This window comes from Acomys russatus, chromosome 28 (genome assembly GCF_903995435.1).
Source record: "Acomys russatus chromosome 28, mAcoRus1.1, whole genome shotgun sequence".
In the NCBI taxonomy this organism is placed as follows: Eukaryota; Metazoa; Chordata; class Mammalia; order Rodentia; family Muridae; genus Acomys; species Acomys russatus.
The window spans coordinates 25,087,869-25,113,974 of NC_067164.1; the positions used below are offsets into that span (position 1 = coordinate 25,087,869).

A 26,106-nucleotide genomic window follows, 5' to 3' on the forward strand; every position below is an offset into this window, starting at 1 on the left:
TGACGAAATAAAGTGGAACACCTTCATTTTTGTCCTTACAGGGTGGATTTTAATACGTTGGGTCAGTTATTAATACTCTAACACTGGAGGGACTCCCCCCCCCATATATGTCTTTTTGCTTTAAATTGGTGAATGGCATACTTTCTTTTTCTTTCCTTTTAAACTAAAATGTTCAGTCCGTAAATATGCCCACTAGGCTACAACTTGGCACAGTTCCAGGCACACATAGTAGGACACTTATAAAACTGTTCAATCAAGGACAAAGTGAGTAGCAGTAGGTGAGTTGGACAAATTACAGTCAGTGGATAATGGGCAAGAGTGAGAGGGCGCAGCTCACCAGCAAACATGTCCATGTTTACCTTATGAAACCACAAGCGAGTAGCTGGACACAGAGAATGCTTACAGTCAGCGCTTTGGAAATGGCCTCACACAACACTCACCAGGAGAGCTCCAAATGATGTCCATGCCAGGATCCTCCTGGCCCAAATCTGAATTCATTGTAACTAACATTTGGGAGGTTTAAAAACTCCTAGGGGGTTCTAATGTGCAGCCAGCAGTTAGATGCATGTGTTCCAGGCTCTCGGAGGAGTTGACTATGCATGGTAGCCATGTGTGCTACATGGCTTTACCCGCCACCATGCATGCCGTTCTCAGGCATCAAAAACTGCTTTCCCAGCTAAGACCTAATTCATTCTCCTTGTATGGCCAATACTTCTGCAAAGCAAAATGCTGTCTCCGTGGATGGCACCTCTCTCTTAATCGTTTGCTTTCCTCTCAGAGTTTTCAACAACGGGTTTGAATTTGTGTGATCATAAATAGCACACAAAAACAAAGGGGATGGAAATATTTTGCATGTACGTGGGGGTTCACTATACATGTTTACATTTTTCTCCCATAAAGAGGAAAAATTATGCCACTGTTATTATTACAGTCAATTTTACCTGTTTATATTTTTAAAAACCTGACACTTCTCAGAATACATGTGAGTCTGAGGGGAAAGATGGGAGAACACAGAACAGGGAATCATGAGAACAAAGCTTAAGGACACCCTTCAAAAGAGGTCACGATGCGTCGTAGTAACCTAAACAATTAACGAATTTTTAAATTCTGCCTGCCATGTTGCTTGTATAAGATATTGCTGCCTTACAAGACTGCTTCTCGTTTTAAAGCTTAGAGTTGGGAAAAACACAGATTAAAGCTGTCACGGTGTGATTTCCATTTGTGAGTAAGATAAATACATATATTTCAGCCATAAATCCTTCAGCTCTAAATCAGGTGCAATAGTTCAGTACAGGGCTCCGTTCGCTCACAGAGCGGGGGAGGGGGGGGTGGCGGGGGCTGCCTGGCAACACCTGTGAGCAAGACTTATTTTTTATTTATTTTCTTTTTGCTTGATTGACGCACGAATTGGTGCTGTCTACTGTCACTCATACTCAAGCCCAAGGTCTGTCCATTCGGATGCACTAGTCTGAGAATTGACCAATCAGATATAGAGACCGAGCACGGAGGGCGGGCCTCCACGGCTCCGCTGTGGCCTTTGTCTGTCCCCGGCCATCTTAGAACTGTACCCACATTCGGTAAGCGTTCCGGAGGACCGGAGACCGCCGTGGCCTCTGTCTCCCGTGACAGTCGTTCTTGGGAGGCCCGCAGAGGACGCGGGATGTCGGCACAGCCCGCCATGGTGAGTGCAGGCGTCGTGCAGCACGGATGCTGTCTCCGCATCCTCCGCCTCGGTCCCGGCTGCCGCTCCTGCAGCTGCGTCCCTGGAGGCTGGACCCGGGGCGGGAGGGGGGGGGGCGGGGGAGAGAAGGGGACGTGGCGGGGGTGTTGGTTGCTAGGGTCCACAGATTGCTCATTAGAACAGTGAGAGATGTGCACCGAATCTCTTCCGTTTGGGGTTCCTTCAAGACCGGAGTTGGGTCCGGGAGTCCGTAGTCCCGAATTTTATGTAAGGGAGTCGCCGCCCACGTAGGCGGCCAGTAAGCAGAGGGGAGCTCCTTTCGGGGACGTCCCACTCACATAAAGCTTAGAACTTCATGATGAGCCTGCAAGAAACAAAAGCAATTTATTAAGCAGAGATAGATTTAAGCCGGTGCTTTTAGATTAAATCCCCTTAGTGTTTCACAGCGACTTTCAGTGTCATCTTGTGGCTTTTCTCAATAAAGGTTCCCTGCAACTTAATGTCACTTTACATCAAAGTTAAGGGCTTAAGCAAATTTTAAGAGTTAAGTAAAATGTGAAAACTCAGGTAAATGGTACATGAATTGGTTTACTTATTTCTCTTTTCTGTAGGGAGCACCCATCTCACCTCAAAAGGATTAGAGAGTTTATTCTGGGACAAATATGAGTCACCCTATTCCAGGAGCATGTATTTAAGTTGCCCTAAATGACATGTTCCAACGTGGATGTGGTTACTTGAGCTTTTATAGTGCAGAACAAAAGAAAGTCATGAATCAAGGCATCCAAAGACACTTGTGGGCACATCAGGTTAGGTAGGTTATAGCCACACAGTGGAAGCTGTGGTGGACGCCATTGGTCGGCTCTGCTGGAACTGACAATTCTGGCTGCATTTGCTGTGTCCCAGCTGTTCAGAAGTTCTCATCAACCAAGAAGCCTCGTAAAGTCTTTAGAACACGTTTGAAATTCTTCTCACGGGGAAGGACTTGAGAGAGACTTGAGTTTGTACTCCTTAAAACTTTTCTGGCCGGGGGCAATGGCTCATTGGGTAAAGGCACACGCCACCAAGCCTGAGAGTGTGCATTGCATCCCTGGGACTCACCTGGCAGACGGAAAGAACTGGTTCCTACGGGTTGCCATCCGCTTATGTGGTGTTGAGGAATGACGGCCGCAAAGCAGTGCAAGTCTTCGTTCTGATAATTAAGCCGTCACGCTTCTTTCTATAAGAGCAGAAAACCGTAGTGGAAATACTAGTTTTTAACATGTGAACCTCAAGTCAGAGCGAAGGCATTTCTGTTGGCGTGCCAGGGTGTGATGGCATGAGCAGTGCCAAGTGCGTGTGTGATAAGAAGGAAGGTGGCAGCGAAGGTGCCATGTGTAGCCTAAGTGGGCGTGGCTAGAAATACTGTATTTGATTTTGAGTTGATTTTGGGTCGTTGCGTATTACAATTGTCTATTCACTCCTGACTCTTGTATTCAGTGACTTTATGAAGAATGGGAGTATATTCTGTGTTTTCTGGGAATTAGACCCTATGTTCTCGCCCCATCCAGACCTGCTGTGTACCACTGTATTGCCAGCCTTGACATCTACCTTCTCACTTTTTACTCTTTACAGATTTCATGTCACCTTTGTACGGTTGAGTTTATGTATGCTTTTCTCTTGCCAGTAACACAAACCTTGTACACATATTATTCCATGTGCAATGACACATTGCTCTGAAGTGTCTCTCGACTGCAAAGAGGCTGAAAGTTTGTTGTGCTTGGCAGCCAAGCTAATAGAAAATTTAACACATGTACTTAAACTGCTATGCCCCTGTGTGCTCACAGAGCCTGTTTAAGTTTAATGCGCCTTTAAGAGAGCAGTGTGCTATGCCTTGGACTTCCCAAGCAGTCAGCTTTTACAACCCAAGCTAAATGCGTAGCTTTAATCTTAAATTATGAACTCTTCAAGGCCCCTGGTCTAGAGTAATTACACACGTTGTGTTAAACATTTTCTTAAACCATCCAAGAGGTTGAAAGTAACCGTTTACAACAAATATTCACCAAAAATGTTGTCAGTAACATGTGTATGTGGTTCGATGACATCTGTTGTGATTATATTTGCTGTTCTGGGTCATTTGGGAGGAGAAAAGTAACTTCTTGCCTTATATAACTCTGTTAAGTTTTTCTGTAAAGGACCCCTCATCCGCTCTCCATACCATGTTTGTTGTATTGTTGAATAAGTACACAGTAAAGTCCTTTGTTAGGGACAGGCTGGCAACAAAGGGTAAGAAATTTGGTCTCTCTCTTGGTCATTTTATTTTATTTTTTTTAAGATTTATTTATTAATTACATATACAGTGTTCTGCCTGCATGTACACCGGAAAAGGGAACCAGATCTTATGATAGATGGTTATGAACCACCATGTGGTTGCTGGGAATTGAACTCAGGACCTCTGGCAGAGCAGAGCCATCTCTCCAGCCCCCTCTTGGTCATTTTAATACAAGACGGAATCTATATTTTCATTCCTTAGTGTGTCATCACTGCACTGTAGATTTTATTTCTATTACAGTTCCATGGAGAAGTCTTTAATCATATTTATGTGAATCCACATGAATGCACAGGGGCAATGTTTATATTGACTTTGCTTCCTACCCTGGTAGGGAATACACACCAAGCTGCAGCTTACGTAGGACACTGGCAAGCAAGGCACTCCTACAGAGAGAAGGATAAATGGTAGTTTTTCTTCTCCAGTGGTAGGACTCGGATTGAAAAGAAGCGTTGTCATTCCAGGAGTTGGTGTCGTTTGAGGACATTGCTGTGTACTTCACCTGGCAGGAGTGGCAGGACCTAGACGTTGCCCAGAAGTTGCTCTACAGGGACGTGATGCTGGAGAACTACAGCAGCCTGGTGTCCCTGGGTGAGTGTGACTTCCCATAATGTTCACTGGCAGCTGTTTTCTGTCGAGGAGCATAGGGACTTTCTTTCTTTTCTTTCTTTTTTTCTACCACTTAAAGATCTTATTTTATACCAAGAAGAGACTTGATACCCTATGAGCATATACAGGGGGAGGAAGTCCCCCTTAGTCACAGTCATAGGGGAGGGGAGTAAGAGGAAAATGGGAGGGAGGGAGGAATGGGAGGATACAAGGGAGGGGATAACAATTGAGATGTAATATGAATAAATTAATAAAAAAATCTTACTTTATTCTTTTAAGTAAGTCATAGCTCGGAGTGCAGCTCAGTGGCAGAGAGCTTCTTCTTCTTCTTCTTCTTTTTTAAAAAAGATTAATTTATTCAGATTACAACTCAATTGTTATCCCATCACTTGTATCCTCCTGTTCCTCCCTCCCTTCCATCCTCACCCTATTCCCCTCCCCTAGGTCCATGACCAAGGCGGATCTAAGTATAGGAACTTTCAACCTTAATTTTAGTGTTTAGCTGATGCATAATAACGGCACACATTCTGGAATACCAGTGAGGCTTTGCAATGCACGTACACGTCATGTAAGGATCGGATGACAGTAAGTCATCACATTCACGTATATTCTACTTGTTTGTGATGGGAAAATTTAAAACCACTCAGCTATTTTGAAATAGTCAATTAGCTGTTGGCTGCCATATATTTACTTCCATACTAAAGTGCCATAAGTTATTCATTCCTGCCCACATCTGCCCCCAGTAAACGTTACACATCCTCCTGACACCTTCCCCCTTCCACGCAGTAGTAACACTGTTTATTCCCCAGTATATGTTTGAATCTACCTTTGGCTTTTGAGTGTACTTAGAACACGCAGCATTTTTCTTTTTCTGACATAGCTCACTTAATGTGTCGTGGCTTTCCTGGGGAGATGCAGAAATCTCTTCACTCCAGATACAGGGGGACCAAAGAAACACCCCATAACTTCTATCTCTGCAAAGAAACGAGTTTAGTGGTGTTCAAGAAACACAACCAGGGGCCGACTGGCAGTGGTGGTGGTGAACACCTTTAATCCCAGCAGAGGGTGGGGCAGGCAGATCTCTGTCAGTTCCGGGCCAGCCTGGTTACAGAGCGAGTTCCAAAATAGTCAGGGCCACACAGAGAAACTCTGTCTCAAAAGAAAAAAGGAAAAGGAAAGGAAAGAAAGGGAGGGATGGAGGGAGGAAGGAAGGAAGGAAGGAAGGAAGGAAGGAAGGAAAAGAACACAGCTAGGTAGATGAGTTGTCGGAAAGCTTTTGTCATGCAAGTGTGAGCGCCTGCGTTTGCTCTTCCAGCCCTTGTATGTTGGTTAATTTTGTTGTTGCTGTCATTAAACAATTAAACACCTGGGCAAACAGCTTAAGGAAGGGAGTGATTATATTGGCTCACAGTTCCAGGGTATAGTCCACTATGGCATGGAAGTCATGACATCAGGAGTCTGAGGCAGTTGGTGACATTGCTCAATAAGAACGTCTCCTACTGGAATGGTAGTTGACGCTGCTGAGCAAGCTTCCTTGCCCAGGGATCCGCATAACTCTTCTTCCCTCCATGCACCATCTCTCCAGCACTCTCCTACTAATTTTGCTTCTAGCGGTTTCCTTATTAGTGACTTCTTGGTCTTTTTTTCAATTTATTCTTAAGTATCATGCATTGCTTTTTCATTTTCATGTGTCTGCTTCCTTATTGTCTCCTGTTCATTTACATATTCGTGTTATTTGGAGTTATATATCATAAAATTCAATGCCACATAAGGGTAATACTCAAGCCTGTGCAGGAGGTGACTGTGAATACTTCCTAACCCAAGTTTCTGATTTGCCCACTGTTGCACAGTTTCTCCCATGGGAGGCCATCAGGGAACCTGACTGCATGTTGGCAGAAACTGTACGTGATTTCTCATTTGCAGGCTGCTGCGTGATCAAACCTGAGTTGATCCTCATGTTGGAACGAGAATTTGGTCCATGGAGGGTAGCAGATACCTCAATCTGGAACTTTCCAGGTCAGTCAGTGGGTAAAGGAAAAGGTCATCAAAACCCTATGGTGAGCTGGTTTTGCCAAGTTTTACCCAGAGCCAGTCTTGAGTGGGGTTGGCTTTATGGGTCAGACAGAGCCTGAAGACCTTTCTCCTCCTAGACTCTTCTCCCTCTTTTGTTGCTCAAGTATATTTTGTAGAGACTTAGGCTGTTATTTGAAGTCATGTTTATCTAGCAGATGTCATGACAACATGCATGATTTTATGTTGTTGGTTTTCCTGACTTTTTTTTTTTTAAATGTCTTAGCATGATCCTAGGGAGATAAAAAGAAATATCTGTTTGCCCTGTCTTACAGTTTCTATTGCTGAGATAAAACACTTCTAAAAGAAAGTATTTAATTGCGTTTATGGTTTCAGAGGGTTTGAGCGCATGATGGTTGAACTGATGGCAACAAGAACAGCTAAGAATGCCCATCTCAAAGGACAAGTAGGTGCCAGAGAGGCACACTGGGAATGGCACTAGTCTTTTGAAACCTCAAGGTCTGTCTTAATGACACACCTCTTCCAACAAAGCCACTCCTTCTAGTCTTTTCCAAAACAATGGTACCAAACTTAGACCAAACATTGAGACATGAGCCTCTGCGGGCCATTCTCAGCCACCCAAATGTGCAATGCCTCTCTAGCCCAAAGAAAGATTCCATTCATTCCATTTGGAAAATAAATAGAACTCTTTAATATTACGTAGAGTACAAAGGTGGCTTTGAGACAGTGGTATCCCTCTTAAATCTCAGCCCTAGTTAGTTTTTTCCTCTTTACGTCACATAAAGTTGGACAGAGGAGCCCTCATTGAAATCTCAGTTGAGTGCTGCACTGGCAAACTCACAGTGGCTATGGTTGACTGTACAAAAATCTTCACAAGGTAAGTCAGTCAGCATTCTAGCATGGGGTCAGAGGGTACCTGAGCCCCTACTTCTAGCTAAGAAACAATTGACAGTTATGGTTGTTGAGGGAGTTCAGTTGTTTTCTTTAGGGGTGTGGTTTCTGATTAGGTTGACCATGCTGTAATGGCTAGCCCCACAGGTAACCATGGGTGCACAGGGAAGCGCACATTACAGGCCATGGGTTAATGGGCTGGTGAGATTAGGTGTGAGGGGTGTGGATGTAGGAAATTAAACAGATAAGTGGCAATGAATGTAGTCCAAATGGATCGCGTACATGTATGATATTCTCAGAGAATTAATATAAATATTAATTTAATAGAAATTTCATTTGAGGGACTTATGTCAGCTTTATGAGAGAATGTAAAATCCAAGTTACTGTTACCATGGACCTAGATAATCTGTGATATAATTTTATTTATCTCATTGCCGTGACTGAAAGCCATGATGCCCTGCAGGCCACCACAGCTACTTTGTTTTTGAGATAGTGATATAGACATTGCAAACACGGAGGAAATACGTATTCTACTCTTAACTTAAGGCCCTTCACTCCTGCCCATGTCACTAGAAGTGACAATATTTTTTTGCTTTAATAGATGAATATTCAAGTGTTTGTGGTCTACCTTTTTGTTGTCTATTTCTGTGTTGATGGACATCTACGTTTATTACGTGTCTTGACTTTTAACTAACTGCTACAGTAAATAGGAGTGCGACTTTCTTGGCGTAAGATTGATTTTCTTTCCTTTAACCTCCACATGCCCAACAGTTATGATATAATGTGCTAGTTCTGCTCGTGGCTTTTTGAGCTGCATCATATTTCATATTAGGTTATGAGACTTTTCAGCATTGGTTATTTTGTATCATATGTAAGAACCTTTGTAGCTGCAGTACAGAGATGAACTTCCTTATGGTTTTGATGGGATCTCCCTCGTGGTTGGGATAGTATATATTGTTTATTTATCTATTTATCTTTGTATTGGATGTTGGAGAAATGTTTCATCTAGGCCATTACCCATATTTCATTAAGTCCTTGCTTTTCTGCTGTTTAGATGTTTTGGGGTCTTTACATATTCCGAATCTCCTGTTGAATAAATTGGTTGCTAGTATTATCTCATTCTTCATCCTGTTAATTGCTTACTTTTCTGTGTAGTCAATTTTCAGTTTAATGCAATCCCATTTGTTGTTGTTTTTTATTTGTTTTTGTTGACTGTATTTTTCATATATTTAAAAATACTCTGTCTGCATTGCCCCAAATGTCTCTGCATAGTCTATGAGCTTCACAGCTTCTATATAGTGAATATTTTATCACTGAGATGACTCACACATGATCACTGTAATCATTTTATGTGCCCTTTTACCTTATTTTTGTTGAGAATTTTTAAACTCACATTTATCAGAAATATTGGTTGTGTAATTTGTTGTATCTGTGTCTGGTTTAAAAAATCACTTTGATGCTGGTATATAAAGTGACAGGAATAACTTAAGAAATTGGTGTGTGTGTGTTTGTGTGTGTGTGTGTGTATTTTCTATTCTATTCTTTGAGAATTTCATATTTGTATACAATGTATTTTGACTATGTCAACATTTATCTCCTCCCAGACCCTCTTCTATATCCCCTTCTCAACCCTATGTTCATAGCCCACGAAATCCAGTCAGTGCCATGCTTGTGTGAATGGGTGTAGGGCCATGTACATGGAAACCCACCCAGAGGCCTATTTCACTGAAGAACACTGGCTTTTCTCCCTCTTCAACTGCCAAAACTCCTTAGCTAGGAGTGCAGATGTAAGTCTCTCCCCATTCATCCTGGAACTTCAGCTCCTCTGCTTTTGTGTGAATCCTGTGTAGTGCCAGCTGCTGTGACTTAGTGCTTCCAGTAGATTCCTGTGACTATTGCCATCTATTAGGCCACAGGTAGCGTTTCAGGGGCCTCGTCTCTAGAGAAAAAAGACTTTGCCTCTCAGACACTAGTACTTGCCAGGTGCCACTCAGTTAGGGGTGGGACTTGTGTGACCACCTCCTGCCTTCATGGTTGGATTTTGTTTGGTTTCTTAACCAAACAAAATTTATAAGGCAGTGCTTATGATTCAAAGCATTTGTTATTTTTTCTCAAATTATATATATTTTATTTGAATGTGTGTATATGTACCCGGTATGTTTCCGCTACCCCAATTTTTCATGTTCCTGGGTTATTTTTAAATAGCCATATTGTTTTTTCTTCTCTACCTGGTCCATATTCTATGAAGTCTCTTCATTTTACTTACTTTTTTAATTGAGCTAGTTCCCTTTCAAATCTTGTGGGTGTTTGTTTGTTTGTTTTGTTTATTTCTTTGGGAATTTTTGTTTTGTTCTGTTCTTGTTTTTATGACCTCATTTTATTCAGTTGCCTTTTTCAATTCCATTGTGTTGTCTTTTATGTTTCTATTCTGTTTACTTAAGTTGAAGAACAATCCTTGATTTATGCTATCATGCAGCTTAATGTGATTTGAAAGTAATATTCCATTCGCAAAGAATATGAATATAAATCTTGTCTCCAAAGAGTTTCGCAACCAGCTATCTTAGCAGAGTTCCTGAAGTAGACCTGCTGTCTTTCATCATTGGGCCTGAGTTGGCACATTTGCATCAACTACCTCATTTCCCTTTTACAGGGTACTGCATGAGCAGACCAGAGTTGAACATGAAGCTGCAGCATGGATTTGAGCCGTGGCGTGCCTCAGAAGCTCCACTCTGGAGCCTCCCAGGTAAGTCAGTACATGTTATTTTCCTCAGCAGATATTGGCTATGCTGATAGGTCTCCTTGTGCCAACTTTCACCAAATCTAGCCTAGTAGACAGCTGGTCTCGTGGATCACACGTACTTTATGCAATGTCCAAAACAGTTTCCCATGCCTTCCCACATCAGATCATTAAAGAAAAACTGATACCCATGCTCCAAGTTATTTAACAAAGTAGAACCTGAAGGAACATTTCCAAATTTCTTTCACAAAGCCACTATTACACTGATACCCAAAGACCCAACAACAACAACAACAACAAAAAACCCCGAAGTCATAACCTAATCTTCCTTATAAAGATAGATGCAAAATTTCTCAATAAAATACTTTACAAACCAAATTCAAGAACACATCAAAAATATTATCCAGCATGATCAATTAACCTTCACCCCAGAGATGCAGCACTGGGTCAACATATGTAAATCATTAGATGTAATCCATTTAAACAGACCAAAGGGCAGCAAACACATAATTATTTCATTAGATGCAGAAAGGGCCTTTGACAAAATACAAAATCCCTTCATGATGAAAGTCCTAGAAAGACTAGGGATACGACGGACTTACTGCAGCGTAATAAAGGAAACTTACAGCAAGTCTGTACAGCGCCATCAACCTACATGGAGAAACTCAAAACATTTCTCCTAAGATCAGGAACAAGATAAGGCTGTTCACTCTCTACACCTGTTCAGAATGCTTGAAGTCTTAGCCAAAGCAATATAACAACTGTAGGGGATCAAACTATGAATAGGAAGGAATTTCAGTAGCTTTATTTGCAGGTGATGTGATCTTATCCTTCACAATCTTCGCAAACCAAATCCAAGAGCACATCAAAGATATCACTCACCATGACCAAGTAGGCTTCATCGCAGGCATGCAGGGGGGTGGTTCAATATACAGAAATCCATCAAGGTAATCCACCATATAAACAGCCTGATGCCGAAAACGCGTTTGACAAAAATCCAACAATCATTCATATTTAGAATCTTGGAGAGATCACAGATGCAAGGCACATACCTAAACATAATAAAGGCTATATACAGCAAGCCAAAAGCCATTATCAAATTAAATGGAGTGAAACTCAAAGAGATTTCACTAAAATCAGGGTCTAGGAAAGGCTGCCCACTCTCTCCATATCTCTTCAATATAGTACTTGAAGTCCTAGCTAGAGCAATAAGACAACAAAAGGAGATGTAGGGGATCCACACCAGAAAGGAAGTAGTCAAAATATTGCTATTCACAGATAATAAGATAGTATACTTAAGTGACCTCAAAAATTCTACCAGAGAACTCTTTCAACTGATTTTTTTCCCAATACGTGTATGAGTCTTTTAAGAAACTGATTAGCTATTTTACCTAAATGCTTATTTGTTTTTCTTTCTTTTTGAATCACAGTGGGTTTTGTTTGTTGTTTATGTTTCCTCTTTGATTACTCTATAGATGGTTCTCTGTATTGTAGAGGAACCAATAACAATAACAAACACTTTCTTTAAGGACTTCCATTCAGCGAGAGAAAACTGGAGGGTGGTAACGATATATTCTGGTGAGATATGAACTACACAGAGTGTTTACCTGGTGGAAATCAAGAAACATGTTTTTGTTTGTATTGTTTTGTTTTGTCTCTAATCTCAGAGCAAATACTACAGTCTCCTAAATTTTGAGGAATTATTTGTTGCTTTTAGTTGAACTTTGAGATGACAATTTTCTTTTATTGAAAATAGATTTTTTTCCTCACATAATATATCCTGATTACTGTCTCCCCTCCTTCTGCTCTTTTCAGTGTTTCACCACCTCCCCTTGCATCCAGATCCACTCCGTTTCTGCCTCTTTTGTGAAAACAAAAACCAAAAACAGGCTTTTAAGGGATAATTAAAATAAAATAAATTAAATAAGACAAAAACTAACACACTGGATTGGACAGGACAAAGGACCAGAAGGAAAAGATCCCAAGAAAAGTCACAAGAATTGGAGACACACTCGTTCACACACTCAGGAATCCCATAAAACATTAAGGTAGAAGCCATAATATATTCACAAGTCTGGTGCAGACCCATGCAGTTCCTGTGCTTACTACCCCAGTGAGTTCATATATTTGATCATGTTGATTTAGAGGACCTGTGTCCTGTCTGTATTTCCACCTACTCCTCCTTGGGGGTTACCTGAACTCTGAGTAGAGAGATTTGATGGAGACATCCCATTTAGAACTATATGTTCAAGATCTCTCGTTCTCTGCATACTGTCTTGCTGTAGATCTCTGTATTTATTCCCATCTGCTGCAGGAAAAAACTTCTCTGAAGATAAGCAAGGGACTAATCTATGAATATAGCAGAATGTCAGTGGGAATCATTTTATTGCTTATCTCCACCCCCCCCCATTTTTATAAGGAGTAATATTTGGTTTTCCCATAGGTATGTTTGACTACCTAGTTTCTGGTTCTTGGTGACTTAAACAGTGTCTTGTGTGGGTTCCATCTCATGGAGTGGGACTTAAGTCAAACAGATATTGGTTGGTTGCTTCCACAAGCTTTATGACACCATTGTCCTGGCATTTCTGGCTGGCTTAGAGTTTACTTTTCTCCTTTGGTAGTATAGTGTACAGAATACCTTCCTTTACCAAAAACACCAGAACATAGTGATGAAGGCTTTATAGACACCAGTTTCAACTTCTCCGTGTTCAATTATTTGTGTAGGTATTATCTTCAGTAACAGGGTCTGACTGGCCCGGGTCTGCTTCTGCCCTCAGAGTATCCAGATGCCTTTGTGCACCAGGCTGGACTGGAAGGAATCAAGCTAAGCTGGGTGGGCGGGTTGCAAAGGACCTTGTTCTGTGGTGATTATAGGGAGAAACAGCCTTGTTTGAGACAGTTTCTAATAAAACAGCTCTTTAAAAAAAAAAAAAAAAACAAAACAATTTATTTAGAACCCACATGCTCCAACAAATCATTTACCTGGCCCTTAGACTTTTCATTTACTTTTCATCTGTTCTAACCACCCTCTGGTCAGATGCCAAATATCTTGGTTTTTTAAACAATTTTTTATTATTATGTTTCTTTTTTAATGCATACATTTATATTATTACACATGAATAAAATAAACTACATATAGCAGGAAGAATGAGACAAATCAGGAATTATATAAATGTTACATTTATAGTGATTTGGCTATTTGTATTTGGCAAACTTGAAGTAAACCTCTTTCCTGTCTTGGTAAGTCTAAATTTCTGAATGGTTTGCCACATTTGAAGCCAACTCCATAAGGAGATTCTGTTATCTGTTGAGACTTGCTTTGTATCTGAGTATTTGATGAATTTTGTAGGGCGTTCCATGAAGTTTTAAGAAGAAGGTGTGTAAGTGTTTAGTATTTGGTTTAAGCAGTAGTAGTGTTTCTTTTATGAACTTGGGTGATCTTGTTTTTGGTGTATAATTGTTTTAAGAATTGAAACGTTGTCCTCTCTGTGCATTCATTTTTCCTTTGATGAGTATGTAGTGTCCTTCCCTATTACTTCTTGTTAGTTTTCGTTTGAAGTTTATTAAATGGCTACACTAGATTGTTTCTTAGGTCCATTTGCTTGGAATATCTTTTTTTCCTAATCATTTTACCATGAGGTGATGTCTATCCTTGATGTTAAGGTATGTTTCTTGGATGTGCCAGACAGATGGATCCTGTTTTTTAAATACAGTATGCTAGTCTTCATATTTTTATTGGAGAATTGAGACACTCCATGTTGAGAGTTATCAATGAACAGTGATTGTGCATTCCTCCTACTTTATTATTGTTGGTGCTGCTGCTGGTGGTGGTGGTGTGTGTGGTGCGCACACACACACACATGCATCCACACATGTATGGGTGTTTTCTTTCTTTTGACTTTGCTGGTTTAGGACTATTTATTCCCTGTGTTTTCTTGTGTGTAGTTTGTCTCTTGAGGTTGGAGTTTTCCTACAACCTTCTGTAGAGCTGAATTTGTAGATAAATATTTCTTAAATTTAGTTTTATGGTGGAATGTCTTATTTTCTCCATCTATGGTAATTTTGCTGGGTATAGTAGTCCGGCCAGGCATCTGTGGTCTCTTAGAGTCTTCAGCACCTCTATCCAGGCTCTTATGGCTCTTAGAGTCTCTATGGAGAAGTCGGGTGTAATTCTAACACTTCTGCCTTTATATGTTACTCCATTTTCTCCTATGTAGCTTTGTTCTGTGTGTTTATTGTTTTGATGATTATGTGCCAAAGGAACTTCTTTTCTGGTCTAGTCTATTTGGTGTTTTTTATGCTTCTTGTACTTTGATCAGCATCTCTTTCCTTAGCTTAGGGAAATATCTTCTGATTTTGTTGAAAATATTTTCTGTGCCTTTAAGCTGTGATTTTTCTCTTTTCCTCTATTCCTGTTATTCTTAGATTTGTTCTTTTCTTGGTGACCCACATTTCCTGGATGTTTAGTGCCAGAATTTTTTTTATATATGTTCAATACTTTGTTTGACCAATATATCCATTCTTTCTATCATATGTGAAAATCTCTTTGTATTCTGTTGGTGAGGCTTGAGTCTGAGGTTCCTGCTCAAGAGCCTGTATTTTTAATGTCCAAACTTCCCTTGATTTTGATTTCCTTTAATTGATTCTACTTTCACTTTCAAGTTTTAAATTGTTTTATTTATCTCCTTCCACTTTTCCGTATGTGTGTGTTTCCCTGGATTTTTAAAATGGACTTGTAACTCTACTTTTTAAGAACATCTATTGATATTCACAAAGCCTATTTAAGGTTTGTTTGTTTGTTCTTTGGCTATGTTGGAATACTCAGGGCCTGCCTGAGTATGCTTGCTGGGCTGTAGTGGAGACTTAATGTCCTGGTGTTATTGGTTGTGTGTTTACCCTGTCCTATAGGCAACTGGTATTTGGAAGATTGTCATTCTAGTTGCTGATATCTTGTCTTTGTTGGGCAAGTATTTTGTTCCTTGGTTGTTAATGCCCTTTCTGGGCCATAGGAGGGTGTGGTATCTGTGTCTTGCCTGGTTGTAAGTTCTACTGGAATCCTCATAGTTGTTGCTATCTGACTTTTATGTAAAATGTGTTTCTAGGTATTGGGAGCTAGCACTTGGGAATGGGTTTGGGAGGGGCTGAGGGTTCTGTAGGGGGGAGGAAAGCAGGCTATTCCTCCAGGATCTGCCTACTTCTCTTGGATTAGGGCGGAGGTTAAGAGGCCACAGCAGAAAATCTTGCTACAGAGCTGAGGATGCGCCTGGAGGATCAGAACTTGGAGCAATGGGGGCAGAGTGAATATCTTGGTTTAGTATATGTCCCTTCCTGGCCTATGGCTTGTGGGTTCCCAGGGAGTGCCTGCTGGAGTTGGAGACTGGGATAAAGTAGTGAGTTGGGTGGGGGGGGAGGCGATTAGGAGAAGATATGTGTGATCCACAGGAGGTAGAATCAGGTTGCAAGGTAGCAAGCAGTGTTTTGATGGTCTGCTGCAGAGCCAGGGATGAGACTGGAGAGGGAGGCATTTGGAGCATTTGAGGGAGAGGTCAAGATCTGCACTTAGTCTATCTGTTCCTCTGGCCAGAGGTGACAGTTTTCAAAAATGGGTAGATGATACATTATTTAATATAAATTAAATATTTGATGCTGATCATGATTATAATACAAACTTGAAAATCAGTAGCCTCAACATAGTTTGTTTTTAAATTTCTCTTTCTTCTTAAGAACCCCATATCTATATTCAAGGGAATATGATCTTCCCCATTTTCTCCTTCAGGTCTTCTTATGGCCCCACAACAATGCTCCCCTCTCCCCAACTTCATACCATACTTTCTTTTTGTTTTTGTTCTTTTTTTTTTTTAATGACTCACTAAGTCCCATTACAGCTGCAGATGCAAGCATGAGTGTGGGGCCATCCACTGGGCATGGGAAACCTACCAGGGCCACGTCCTCAAAAAAGAACAACACCACCTCCTCTTCAACAACTATCCACTGTCAGTAGCTTCTCAGTAAGGGGTGGAGCCTGCAGACATCTACTTCATGTATGCCTGGGTTGTTTTTTGTTGGGCTGTTTTTTTATGACTTGGCTGTGTAAACACAGCTGCTGTGAGTTCATGAGTGGGATGGCCCTGCCATGCTTAAAAGACAGCATCAGCACACTCCTTCCCATGCTTTGGCTCTTATGGTCATTCTTCTTCCTTTCCTGAAATTTTCTTTGCGTCTTGGGGCTTGGGGCTGAGCCCTCAGTCTCTTGTTCTCAGCCTTGTGATCAGTTGTCACTATGCCAACTGCTCTCCCCTGAGAAAGAAGCTTCTCTGGCCAAAGGTAAGAGCATCTCAGCTCTATGGGTATAGACTGAAATATTTAGAAGGCAATTTGACAGTGTAACCATTTAGCACAATAGCAAAAGCAGCTTCTATCCAAGAGCCCTTGCCCTCCCCAGCCATGGGCTTTTTGACTAGGATTATAGTACCAGGGATTAAACAGTTTGAATGCAGTTACTGGTGCATTTGCCTGTGGAATTTCTAAGAGAATGAGACAGGAGCATCTGAGTTTTCAGGATAAGATGGCAGATTAGAAAGAAGGTTTCTCCATGGTGTTAGGGCAATGAGGACAACACAAGCAACAAAGGAGAGAGTATATCCAAGAGAGAGAAAGTGAAGTGTGTTGAGGAAAAAAAAAAACTTGTCAGGACATTTATAAATGAGAAAAGCAGAAAGGAAGTAGGAAACAGCTCATACCCCGAGCTCCCAAAGCTGGAACTGTAAGGTAAGCCCAACTATAAGGTAAGCACAAAGAGCTCTCTTGCCAACAGAATAGCATGTTTGAACACAGGCCACATCTCTGTTCCTTATAGTATCAAGTGCAGTGCTCTGGTATGTCTGACATTGACTCTGCTTGGCAGCCTAGGGTTGGAGAGGAAATTGATTTCATTTACTCACATATCTTGGAGTGCCTGCTACTCTTGTGTGGCCCTCCTGGCCCCGAGGGATTGTCAGCCAATGTCAGTCCATGGTGGAAATGGAATAGGGATGATGGACAAGGAATTTGAAAGCCCCTCAAGTACGAACAGAAATGATAACACTCCATGATCCGCTTCAGGGAGGCAGATCAACTTTATTCAAGGGGTGAGGGGACTATATAGAACTTAGAGGGGAGGAGGTGAGGATTTCCAGGGAGGGCAGAGGTTGAGGGGCTAAGGTACTAACACCTTTTTAGCAATATGGAGGAATCCCAGAGCTTGCTAAAAGAGTTCTTATTGGAAGAAAAGGAGTTGGACCTGTAATTTTACTAAGGGCTACAAGTCATTCCTTTGGCTGAGGGTGTGTCTGGTATTTCCCCGCACCCCACCAGGAAGAGAAGAGTAAACCTCACTGGCAAACAGAGTCCACCATTTCACACTGATCTCAGGGCTTTTCGGTAATGTCAGACTTCAACCTTAGCAGCAAGTTTTCCCCAACGTCTCCCCGTTGTATTTTATAATGGAGAGGTATCATTATGGTCCTCTGTCTCTATGCTGGGAAAAGCTTGGTGCGGAACCAGAACCTGATTAGCTTGACAATGCTACTTATGTGTCATTTTAAAAATTGGGCTAGGCAGGGTGCCAGGAGGAGCAGGGCTCCGATGGCCAGCCAGTATGGTGCCAAGGTGGAGAAGAAGCCAAGCAAAAAAGGGTTTGAGTACCAAGGGTTTGGGGAATTAGGCAAATAGTGTGCCCTAAGATACTGTCTGAGATCTTTGAGCATGTGTATATTTTTTTTCCACCAGGCCAAATTTGTTAACATAGAAACAATATTCTTTCCCCAGTAAAACGCAAGCCCCTCCATGTTCAGCATTATTTTAGACCAGGGCCCTCAGGTTCTGTAGCACAACCCTTGCTAAGGAGTTTATCTGTCATTGAAGGGACTCGCAACTGTCCATAATGAAAGCCATTACCTGGCCAAGTTTGTCCTGGAAGTCACTGGCCAGATGAATTTGGACAAGGGCTGTTCCAGAACTTCTGGTGGCACCCAGGGAGAAGACCATACTTAGTCCGACAAGTAGAGCGTTGCAGATCTCTTTTTTTCTTTTAGACTCCTCTCAGCCATAAGGTGAGTTCCTCAGGCTCATAGAGATAAACCTGGGGAACAGATATCATGGGGTGCAGAGACCTTGAAAAGGGGGTCTAATGCATGACACAGTGGTGTTGTGGCACTGAGAAACTTAGGCATCTGGGAACTTGTGATGTAAAGATTAGGTGGCATCATTCTTTGTGAGAAGTGAGCCCCAGTCATTGCTTGTAGTTTAGTTCCCAGAATAGGAAACTGAGCCCATCATTAGCACATTGTTTGACCTCCAGACCCTCCTTCTAGCAACATATGCTTGACTGTATAATCAAGTATATATTGATTATGTATGATCTAGATTTTCAGTCTTCCTTCAGTACTGTGATTTACTGTTAGTTGCTTCTGAAAGTATCAGGACCAGCCATGTCCCAGTTTCCTCTGGTCTTCCATAGCACAGTACCCTTTGGCTTAGCACAGTGCCCTTTGGCTTAGCGCAGTACCCTTTGGCTTAGCACAGTACCCTTTGGCTTAGACGTGCTTTACTGCACAACAGTGGGGCCTTCAGAAACGATTCTGCTTGATTCATAACCTAGCGCTGATGTCCGATGTGATTTCTTTTACACAAGCAGTGGGGTTTCCTTACTGAATATATAGCCCTGTTGCTCAAACATTGACCATCCTAGATCTCAGCCAGCGCACAGCACTGAAGGTGAGCTGACATAAAGAAAAGAATTAAACTTAACTTAGGTCCTAAGTAGCTCAGATGTAGAGGACACAGATAAAATGCTTCTCTGATCATTTGTTTACTTTCCTTCTCATAACATGTCTTTACAATAGTTCTAGTATTCTTTTTTTTTTATTTTTAATTTTATTTTATTAATTTATTCTTATTACATCGCAATGGTTATCCCAGTTCTAGTATTCTTACTCTAGAAAAAAAAATAGGCTATTTAAAAACTCTCCAAGAGGTTGATGTAAGCAAAAACAAAACAAAACCCAATGTTTTATATAGCCCATGTAAATCTAAACAATGAAAAAAAAAAGTACAAAACTTAAGCTAGAAGATAGACTAAATGAAGAATTGAAAGAAAGCTGGGTTTTGGCAGAAAAGTTTCATAAGTAAATATCTGGCTGTATCTCAGAACAAATTCAATTAACACGTGCATAATAACCCTTCCCCTAATCTTTATTCTTCTGTATAAAAGAGAATTCGATTATGCTCGTGTTCTTAAACTGGTACAGACAACCATTAGTTCTCATGCTAAAGAGATTCAATGTAGAATACCACTACAAGTCCAGAATGGACTGAAGGACAAATGACAGGTCAAAACTGATGTGTGGACATCTACAGCTGAGAAGTAGATGGATGCTTTACCTTACTTGTTTGAACCAAGCACAACAAATGCTAAAAGAAAATTGAGTAAATCCTGAAATACCTATTGTTGCATTAACTGGTTGAAGATTTACATATATCATATATATGTGTATATGTAAGTATATATAATACATATATATCATAAGTGAATATTTAAAAACATGCCTTAAAGATACAGAGACACTGTGTATATATTTGAATTGCCTAAAAACTCTTTGTATGATTCATAGACATTGTTTTTGTTTGTATGTTTTTTGTTTTTTGTTTGTTTAATATCATTTTAGATGTCCATAATGTAAGTGGCCTGGGAAGTCAAGAGACACACTTGTGGCAAGTTGAAGTAACCAGTGGCATTACATCATATGAGCAGATGGTTGAAGTAGGTAAAATTTTGTATATGCTCTCCCACACTTAAAGTCTGAACACTAAAGAATGCTGTGCTTACTCAGGAAGTCAGTCCACAGCAGAGTATGCCAGCTCTCCACAGTGAACCTAGTAAGGTACAGGTTAGAAACAAACCTGATAATTTTAACCTGACTCAGTCTGTGGAGCATCTCCATCTCCATTGTTAGAACCAAACTTTGCAGTGCATTTTTAATGTTTGGGGCCATTGACACCCTTTCTTTAAAAGCTAATTTTATTGATACATAAAAAGTTTCATATGGAGGAGACCTCTAATGAAAGTTTGGTGGATATGGAAATCCTTCAGTTGATGTAATAGTTATTGCCAAAGGCATGGTTTACATAAGAAAGGAAAGTCTTGAGTCTAATGTAGATGGGAATAACATTTGTTAGCAAGACTAAACTCCATAAATAATATGAAATACACAAAGAACAGTAGTCCAAATGTATCGATTGTGAGAAAGTTTTCATTAAGAAATCAGACCTCAAAAATATCAGGACACAGATATTGGTGAATAGTCTCATGGTTATATAGAATGTAACAAATTCTTCTGTCTCAAGGCAGAACTACAGATTCAAGAGAGAATTCATCAAGGGGCAAAAACATATGAATATAAAGAAGGTATGGAAACATTTTATCCGAATTCACAGCACACCAGGAATCATGCATCTCAGTCATATGAGAACCCCTATGGATGGGAGAAATGTAGAAAAGCTTTCTACTATCAGTCCACCCTCACTCAACATCAAAGATTTCACATAGGCCAGAAACTCTATGACTCTCCACAGTGCTGGGAAATTTTCCCCTGGAGGTCCCAACTAAGTGTACCCGAGACGTTTCATGCAGGTGAGAGGCGATACGAGTGTGAAGAGTGCAGGAAGTCTTTCCATCGGAAGGCAAACCTCATTCGACACCAGAGAAGAACACATAGCAGAGAGAAGCCCTATGGGTGTATAGAATGTGGGAAAACCTTCTACTGCAAGTCCGACGTCACTCGACACCAGAGAAGAACTCACAGCAGAGAGAAGCCCTACGAGTGTGGAGAATGCAGTAAGACTTTCTATTGCAAGTCATACCTCATTCGACATCAGAGTAGAACTCACAGCAGAGAGAAGCCCTACGAGTGTACAGAATGCACTAAAACCTTCTACTGCAAGTCAGACCTTACTCGACATCAAACAACCCATAGTGGCGAAAGGCCTTTTGAATGCAATGAGTGCTCTAAAACGTTCTTCTATAAATCGGACCTCACTAATCACCAGAAAACGCATACAGACGAGAATCCCTATGAATGTAAAGAGTGTAGGAAGACTTTCTGCTCCAAGTCAAGCCTCAATCAACATCATAGGATTCATACCGGCGAGAAGCCTTATGAATGTAATGAATGCAAGAAAAGTTTCAATTCCAAGTCAAACCTCACCGAGCATCAGAAAAGAACCCATACCAGAGAGAAGCCCTATGAATGTAGCGAGTGTTGGAAGTCCTTCTACTGTAGGTCAGAACTGATTAACCATCAGAGGACTCACACAGTGGAGAGATACTACGAATGTAAAGAGTGTAGGAAAAATTTCTACTGTAAGTCAAACCTCAATCAGCATCAAAGAACTCACACAGGAGAGAAACCGTACGAATGTAAAGACTGCAACAAAGCTTTTTATTGTAAGTCAAACCTCAATCAACATCAGAGAACTCACACAGGTGAAAAGCCTTTTGCATGTAAAGACTGCAGTAAAGCTTTCTATTGTAAGTCAAGCCTCGTTAAACATCAAAAAATTCATTCAGGTGAGAAGCCATATGAGTGTGAGGAATGTAGGAAGACTTTCTTCCAGAAGTCAGACCTTACTCGACATCAGAGAACACATACAGGCGAAAAGCCCTACGAGTGTAAAGACTGTAGCAAAAGTTTCTATTGTAAGTCAAACCTCAACCAACACCGGAAAACTCACACCCATGAAAAACTTCATGAATGTATACAATGTAGGGAAACGTTCTATTCTAAGTCGGAGCTTACTGCGCATCAAAGAACTCACACAGATGAGAAACCCTATGTGATGTTTAATATTGACAAGATATGGAGTCATGTCGGAGACGGGCCTCTAGGCATGCCTGTGAAAGATTATCCAGATTAAGTTGGCCTCTGGGGATGTCTGTGACTTATTGTCTTTATTTGGTTAATTGAAGTGGGAAGACCCACCATAAATATGGGTGGTCCCATTCCCTGGGCTGGGGTCATGTACTGCATGAAAAGGCCTGCGCCATTTTTGTAGACTGGGGCTCTGGACTACATGATAAGGAGAAAGGTAGAACATTTGTCGTTTTCTGCTTCCTGTCTGGGTGCCGTTTGGCAAAATGCCTCAAGTTCCTGCCACAATGAGTTCTCTACCATACAGGATTGTACTTAATGTGTGAAGTACTGTGAGCCATAGCAAAAGGTAACTAATACAGGAACTTGGTTCTGATTGATGAGGCCATTGCTCTGATAAACTTGACTATATGATTCCTAGGCCATTGGCAATGGTTTTCATGAGGAATGTAGAAGATTTTGGGGGCGGGAGAACTCTTGGCTAATAAAACTGGAATGCTGTACTGCAGAGCTTAATGGGTCCTTGTGGTGGAAGTTAGGAGGCAGAGGGAAATTCAGTCTGGAGACCTAGCTCACAAGGCTTCAGAGGGGAACAAGCACTATCCAAGAACTGGGTTTGAGACCACTTTTATGATCCTGTACCAAGAATTTGGCTTCATTCTACCTGTGATCTGAGAACTTGAGTAAAGATTAATTTAACGGAAATAATATAGATTTGTTGAGTGAAGAAAATTTCCAAAGAGGGGTGTATTCAGTCTGTGACACAGCTCCTGGTAACTACACTTATAACAGTTTATAGTAAGAAAGTTCTATAAGGCAGAAGATAAATACAAACATGATTAAAGCTTATAGTTTATCAAGGACTAAGAAAGGTAAAGCTGCAGGCAAGGCATGTATGGAAAACAAGGCTCTAATTTTTAAAAGAGAAACCTGGTGTTCTGTCCCCAGAACAATAGGAAATGTGTCCTACTGTGCCTTTCAAAGGCTTCAGCTTGTGAAAACGCAGACTTATTTGAAAGGAAAGAGCCTGGACTAAGAATTCAGCTAAAGGGTTTCCCTGCGTTTATAGACATCTCCTCAGGGAAGTGTTTCTTTAGGGTCAGCACATTATAGGTGATACTGTGATCCAAGAAGACGTTTTGCATTTTCTAACTAGCAACGGCTCCTGGAATCTTTGTGATACTTTCATAGGCATGGCAATATTGAAGGTTCAGGTAGACTTGATCCAGAGTATCAAATAGCAGCTGAGCCTAGGCATTGTAGGGCAGGACTACAGTCTTTTAACAGGAGGCTCTGAGTGCCCACTGCATGAACATGTGAAAGTGGACTGTTAGTTGCCATGGCAACTCCAGTATATAAGTGATGCCAGGAGTATGGGGTCACCAACCGAAGAAAGCTACAGACATGGAGTGGGGCCAGCCTAAGGGAGGTTGTATGTACCACAGGCAGCAGAGGTAGAAGGACGTGGCTTCTCAAGCACTTTGGATTCCATTGGTTCTATTACAAGTCTCATGTTGTGGATGTGGAGCAAGATGTATTGTTTTCTCTGCTGAGGTTCAGCCCCAGTTTTTCTCTTTGTAAATGGAAATGTTTACTCTATGCTTTTATGTATTGGGACCATGTAACTTGCTTTTTTATATTAAGAGACCTCACAGTTAAAAGAGTATTTCTGATGAAATTTGGAATTTGGATATTAAAACACTGTTGGAACTGTTTGAACAGTAGGGATTTTTGGTATTGTACCCAACATGCATTATATTATGAAATGGCCATCAGCTTATGAGCACACGAAAGGAAAAGCTATGGTTCAACAGTGATAATCATGTCAGATTGGAAAGAAATACAGTTGTGATTATAATATTGTAATACAGTACTATTGTCAGCTTGACAGTATCTGGAATCATGTGATTGATCGACATCTGGGAGAGATTTTCTTAAGTTAATTGGGATGGGAAAACGTACTTTATATGTTTGCAACACTGTCCCAGGGGCAGGGGTCTAGACTTCATGCAAAGGAGAAAGACAGCCAAGAAGGAGCATTCATTGTTCTCTGTTTCTTCACTGTGGCTGGTGCCACTGGATCAGCTGCCCCAAGCTCCTTCCTGTAACTGGCATTTGCTACTATGTGGGTTTTTTTTTTCTTCCACTCTTCTCCACCTTTTTTCTTCCATCCTTTCAACTCCTTAACGCTAGATAGGAGGGGGGGGGGGCAGGGAGAAAGATAGACAGGAAAGGGGGTTATTATTATTGTTAGACTACTTTCTGCTAATTAAAGGTATAGAGCTCCTTGGGGCAAGTTTGATCATCACTGTCAGGGTATCTAATTCCTTTTTCTTTCTTCTTTGTACCTTACTGCTTAACAAACCACAGCCAATAGCATCTAACCATCAATCTGCCATCCACCTATCAGAGCTCTAGCATTTATATATCCTCTGAAAAGTTCCCCAAATTCCAAATGTCACATGTTTGCAGAAGTTATCTGTAGCTGGCAAAACCACACCCCTGCCAGAGCACTAGGCAAATCATAGTCAGCTTCTGTGAAGCAGCCCCATAACCCCACACCTGGGATTGAGATGAAAACATATCTTTATAACATTGCTGTTTTTTTTTTTTTTTTAAAGCAACCAAAATTCTCACTACACTTGTCACTGTAACTTCGCTGTTCAGATGTATTCTACCTTTGAACTGTGAGCCAAAATAAACCTTTATTAATTTTCTGTGTCAGCATATTTTTTAAAGCCACAAGAAAATAAATAACATACCGTCTCAATGTTTAAACATGTAGGAATGGGGTTGGAGAGTTGCCTCAGTCATTAAGAGTATTGGCTGCTCTTCCAGAGGACCTTGTTTGAATTCCCAGCTTCAACAGGGCTCATGACCATCTGCAAACCCAGTTCTAAAGGCCTCCATTGGCAGTGCACACATGTAGTGCATATGCATGTATGCAGGCAAAACACTTGCACACATAAATATATTTTTATAACATGTAGAAAAACTTTCTCATGAAAGTCAAACGTCACATAACATCCCAGAATTCACATACATGAGAAATCATTTTAGAGTAAAGAATGTGGTAATTTTTCTATCAAAGTTCACATATCTGTAAGCATCCAAGAGTTCATAGATGAGAAACAAGAAACCTTACTGTATGAACCCAATCTTTACTTGACATCAGAGTACATGTGCAGGTGAGAAACTTGAATATAAAGTGAGTAGAATGTGCCTAGGGGACACCAACCCCACCCACTGCCCCAGAAGGGCTGTATTCCCTGGGAGGCTTTAGTCTCACTACCTTGGTCAACACAGCATGATTTGAATGCTCTGGCTAGTAACATTTTCCTAATGAGTACATTGTACTTGGGAGTTGTTGTTTTGTTTTGCTAAGCTTAGTACACATGCTTGGATTATTCCTTGTCACCAAGGTGAGAGATTCACATCTTGGAGACTCAAGCTTGTCCATTGCTTGTATACCCAGGGGGCTTCTGTGGACACATTGTACCTAGGAGATGCCAACCCATTTCATTACCCAGCTGAGGGCTGTATATGTGAAAATCTCCAGCCTCACATTATCCTCAAGAGTTCTGTCCTATCCTGTGCCCCTGTGTGCAGTGTATGTATGGGAGACTCCAGCCTAGGCAAGTAAAGCTTGGTGATCTTCATCCATTCAACTGCCTTAGCATATATAACACATCTAAGAAACTTCATTAACTTGTTATCTTGGTGACCAAAGCATTCCTGCATCCCTGAGTGGCCTCTGCCCCACCTCAGGAAGCACACAATGACTGGTAGGCTTCAGTCCCATCCAGTTTGCATCTTACACCTGAAGCCTCCAAACCCTTGTATCATCCAGGTAAGGCCTGTATGCCCAGTAGATTTCAAGCCCACCTTTCACCTCTTAGAACACAGTTCACAAATGGGAGACTACAATTTAGCCTGAGATTAGCAT

At 41.1% G+C, this 26,106-nt stretch overlaps 1 protein-coding gene across 1 annotated transcript; it reads left to right on the forward strand.

Moving 5' to 3' along the window:
• Nucleotides 1–1,516: 1,516 nt before the first annotated feature.
• Nucleotides 1,517–22,376, forward strand: LOC127210622 (zinc finger protein 883-like). Its single transcript, XM_051170321.1, has 6 exons — nucleotides 1,517–1,681; nucleotides 4,451–4,577; nucleotides 6,519–6,611; nucleotides 10,168–10,260; nucleotides 19,959–20,053; nucleotides 20,638–22,376. Exons 1-6 carry the CDS (start codon nucleotides 1,661–1,663, stop codon nucleotides 22,204–22,206), a joined length of 1,998 nt encoding a protein of 665 aa, XP_051026278.1. The 5' UTR covers nucleotides 1,517–1,660; the 3' UTR covers nucleotides 22,207–22,376.
• Nucleotides 22,377–26,106: the final 3,730 nt, after the last annotated feature.